General features: G+C 61.9%; 1 protein-coding gene across 1 annotated transcript; it reads right to left on the bottom strand.

The window, feature by feature from the left end:
* Positions 1-216: 216 nt before the first annotated feature.
* On the bottom strand, positions 217-3,476 carry LOC135980573 (kinesin-like protein KIF21B). The gene is made up of 3 exons (XM_065580512.1): positions 3,259-3,476; positions 1,987-2,151; positions 217-410 (listed from the first exon to the last, which is right to left on the bottom strand). Exons 1-3 carry the CDS (start codon positions 3,423-3,425, stop codon positions 341-343), a joined length of 402 nt encoding a protein of 133 aa, XP_065436584.1. The 5' UTR covers positions 3,426-3,476; the 3' UTR covers positions 217-340.
* Positions 3,477-4,000: the final 524 nt, after the last annotated feature.

Raw genomic sequence — 4,000 nt, 5'->3', positions numbered from 1 at the left:
CAGCCGATTGCTGCCCCACACCAAACCGCCTGCAGCCCGGCTCCGGCGCTGTTCCCATCCCTCACTCCCAGCACCATTCCAGGCCCTGCCACATGCGGGGAGCAACAGTGGGTTTGGAGAGCTCCTGCAGCTCTGCTGCACTGGGGTGAGTTGGGGGTCAGACCTCCCTCCCCCATGCCACAGGGGCCTAGCCCAGCCCACCACCCTCACCTGGAAGCAGTGAATATGTGCTTGGAATTGGTGCAGATGGCATTGATGGGGCTGTCGTGGCCCTTGATCTCCCCAACGGGTGTGAAGTTCTCCATGTTCCAGACCTTCACCACGCCCCCGCGGCAGGCGCTCAGCAGCATGGGGCGGCCAGGGACGAAGGCCAGGGAGCAGACCCAGTCCTTGTGCGCGTTGGGGATTTGCTGGCAGGCACAGAGACAGGGCAGAGCCAGTGAGCGCCCACGATCCACGCTGCCAGCCGGGGCCATCAAGACCCAAACTGCCCCCTGAGCTCCAGGGCAGGGTCAGGCCAGCAGCCAGAGCCAGATGCTGGGTTTGCAGCTGGCTGCTGGCTCTGTAATGGGCTGAGACAAACCCCCCACATCTGTACCGTGGCTGAGAGCTGGAATTTTTAAGCTCTGATCGATTTCTCATCAAGCAGCAGCCGAGGATTTGAATTCAAGACAAGGGGACTCTGGTGAGCTACAGAAGCAGCTCAGCAGGAGAGAAGAGGGCTCCGCCCCAGGAGACAATTGCTCATTGGGATTGACCAGGGGATCTCCAAGCTCTAATCAATCCAAGCCGTGCTGGCAACCCTGATACGAGACACACAAGATGGGGGAGAGAATCTCTTTGATTGGACCAATTTCTGTGTGTGTGGGGGGAAGGGACAAGTCTGCAAACTCAGCTCTTCTTCCAGGGTGGGGCTTGAAAGCTTGTCCCTTCCACCCACAGGAGCTGGTCCAATAAAAAAGAGATTCCCCCTCACCCCCCATCTCTCTAATTATTTGTCTGCCATCAATCCTCAGCGCTCCAGTGGGAAGAAAAATGAGCATTAGCCTCATTTCATAGGGGAGAGACTGTGGGGGAGGGTCACACAGCCACAAATGGTGACTAGCTCTGGGCAGCTCCATTTTGGGGGACACCCCGACCACCCCATTTTCAGAGGAGCAGAGCCCCCACTGCTCCCCTTGACTCCTACAGTGCCCAGCTCCTCTGAACAATCCAGCCCCGGGCGGGCACACGGTAGGTTCTCCAAAACAGAGCCCCCCACCACTAAAAAAAAAAAAAAAAAATCAATGGAGGCCTCTGAAATGTTAGCCAAGTCTCATGGCAGAGCCAGACTTCCTGCCTCCCAGCACCGGCCTGCACGCCCCCTTCGGCTGCTGCTCTATCCCAGACCCACCGGAGGCCATCCCCGCACTGCTGCACGCCACCACTGACCTGGAGAGCCAGGCACCGCGGCCTGTGGCGCCCGGAGACCAGACAGCCACACTCACCGGGGTCAGAAATAGGGACAACGCCGAGCGCTATCTACCCCCAGACCAACCTGTCCCCATTCGCCATAGGCCACTGAGCCCTTTAACCGCAGCAGGTGGGGCCCAGCCCTATAGAACTGGCTACCGTGATTCTTCCTGTGGGTCAATGGCCAGTGACAGAGAAAAGGTTCCCCACCCCTGCCCTAAGGGCTGCAGCTGGGAGAGGAGCACTGGGTCCTACTTTCAGCCCCCTTTGGGCGTGATCAGCAGCTGCTGGGGCTGATGTAGTGCAAAACCCAGGAGCAAACAGGCTAAGCTGCTCCACGCTGGGGTTTGTGCCAGTGCAGCTTCCCCCGGTGCCAGTCCAAATCCACCCCTGCCTCAATAACACAGCTTCCAGCCGGGAGGGAGCGGGCCCCCGCTCAGCCCAGAACGACTGCTCCCTCTGCCTACGCAGCACCCGTCTGCCTCCCCACAAGAGCTGCCCTTGCCTGGGGGCCCGAGTTAGCCCCGCCTGGACCTGTTGAGCTCCCAGATGCGGACAGAGTTCCCGGCGGCAGCGTAGAGCATGGTGCCGGTGGGGTTGAGTGCGATCTGGTTGATCTGGTGCTCGCCCTGCACGCTGGCAATGGTGCGGGTGGTGGTCCTGGCACAGGCGTCCCCAGAGATCACCTGACCTGAAGAGCTAAGCCAAAGAGACAAACAGGTGAGCCTCAAGGCAGAGACCCTCGGGGGAGGGAGGGGGCAATTTCCACAGTGTGGAATGGAAGATCTAGCCCGTTGTGGATTGATTGGAAGGCTGGACAGCGTCTGTCCCCAGCCATCTATAGGGGGAAGCAATGCCACTTGCAGTGCCAGTGGTGCCAGGATGAGACCCCCCCGCTCAGCCCCACGTCCCCTCAAGCCGGGAGCAACGGGACAGCAAGGGTGACCCAGGCAGCAGCTTTCGGCACCCAAGGGAGGTGCCTTGCCGCGCAGCCAGCCAGACCCGTACCAGCAGGCATGCCAGCTCCACGCCCAGGGCGGAGCGACACAAACCCCACCCCTGGCTTGGAGTTGATGTTGAGAGGCAGCCCAGGCATGTTCCCGCCCAGGGCCGGCGCTTCCATTTAGGCGACCGCACCAGGATTTGGGGGGGGGAGGGGCAGCAATTCGGCGGCGGGGGGTCCTTCCGCGCTCCGGGTGTTCGGCGGCAATTCTGCAGCGGGTCCTTCACTTGCTCCAGGACCCGCCGCCGAAGTGACCCGAAGACCGGGAGCGTGGAAGGACCCCCCCACCGCTGAATTGCCGACGACGACCGGGAGCACGGAAGGACCCCCCCACCGCTGAATTGCCGACGACGACCGGGAGCACGGAAGGACCCCCGTCTAGGGCGCCAAAAACCCTGGCGCCGCTCCTGTTCCCGCCAGTCAGATTGGGGAGGCCTAAAAGAGAAGTCTCAGTCTGTGGCTGGGCACCAGAGAGAGGGGCTGATTCGCTGGGGTCTGGAAACGGTGCTGGCAGCTGCAGATGGGTCATTACCCATCCCTGATCAAAGCAACTGTAGGGTGCACGGTGCCCCCCGAAACAGACGAGAGGAGCAACTTCCCTGAGAGCAGAGCACCAAGCCACGGAGCCTCCACGAGCCAGGCCAGGCTAGAACGACCTGCATTGCAGCATTCCTAGACTCAGCCCTGCAGACCAGCCCGGCCGCCTGGCCTTTGCAATGCTGCCCTGAGTGCAGAACGCTGGCAGGGCAGTGCGTCGAGCTTGGCCAGGCCCACAGGGCAGCCTCGGTGCGTCAGGTACTTACGTGAGGGTGCGGACGCACTTGGCCGAATCCCGGATATCCCACACCTTGATGTAGGAGGTGGAGACAGTGAAGACCAACCCTGAGTGGCTGCAGTACTTGATGGACACCACATTATTGGGGTGGCCCTTTAGCGAGGCGATTTCCTGGCCCGTCACCAGGTTCCACATTTTGCAGCTCCGGTCTGCGGGAGGAGGCAGGAGCACATGACACTGCGGGACCCTTCCTGTCCTCAGCAAAGGATACCCATGGCTTCCTCCCTCCCTCCCCCCCGCCTCCCCCTGCTCCCACGAGTGCCCCAGGGGAGCTCAGTCCCTGTGGCCCATCCAGCCTCTGGCACCTCTGCCAGACCTGCCAACGGGGGGAGGGTCTATTAGTGCCAGGTGCGAGGTGAACATCCAGCCACTAGGAACCGGGCAGAGGCCCCAACAACTCGCTTCAGGGATGTCACCACACAGCTGTTCAGCCTAATGACTCGTGCAGCATTGCTGCCCTCTGCTGGGGGGACCCAGAACTGCACCGGCCCGTTGTGGCTTTCAGGCAGGCCGGTGCCGTCTGAGCAAGAGGCTCCTGTCCTGCCCCCGCAGTTTGGGGTGGCTCAGCCCCTCCCCTGGGTAACAGGCTCACTCCCCAATGCTCACACCCAGAGCTCAGCAGCCGGCCCGCCCCTGAGGCGCGCAACTTTGGATCCGGAGAAGAGCGGCTCGTTGGTGGCGTCCACGCGGAGAACGGGCTTGGAGTGTCC

This window comes from Chrysemys picta, unplaced genomic scaffold, assembly GCF_011386835.1.
Source record: "Chrysemys picta bellii isolate R12L10 unplaced genomic scaffold, ASM1138683v2 scaf4511, whole genome shotgun sequence".
Classification (NCBI taxonomy): Eukaryota; Metazoa; Chordata; order Testudines; family Emydidae; genus Chrysemys; species Chrysemys picta.
This window is presented reverse-complemented; position numbering and strand designations above follow the sequence as displayed.

Excerpts from the sequence above, each read along its gene's own strand:
- LOC135980573 (XM_065580512.1), bottom strand. The coding sequence starts at position 3,425 with ATGTGGAACCTGGTGACGGGCCAGGAAATCGCCTCGCTAAAGGGCCAC. Across the intron at positions 2,152-3,258 it reads AAGTGCGTCCGCACCCTCAC|CTCTTCAGGTCAGGTGATCT; the intron begins GTAAGTACCTGA and ends TCTTTGGCTTAG. Across the intron at positions 411-1,986 it reads CGCATCTGGGAGCTCAACAG|CAAATCCCCAACGCGCACAA; the intron begins GTCCAGGCGGGG and ends TGTGCCTGCCAG.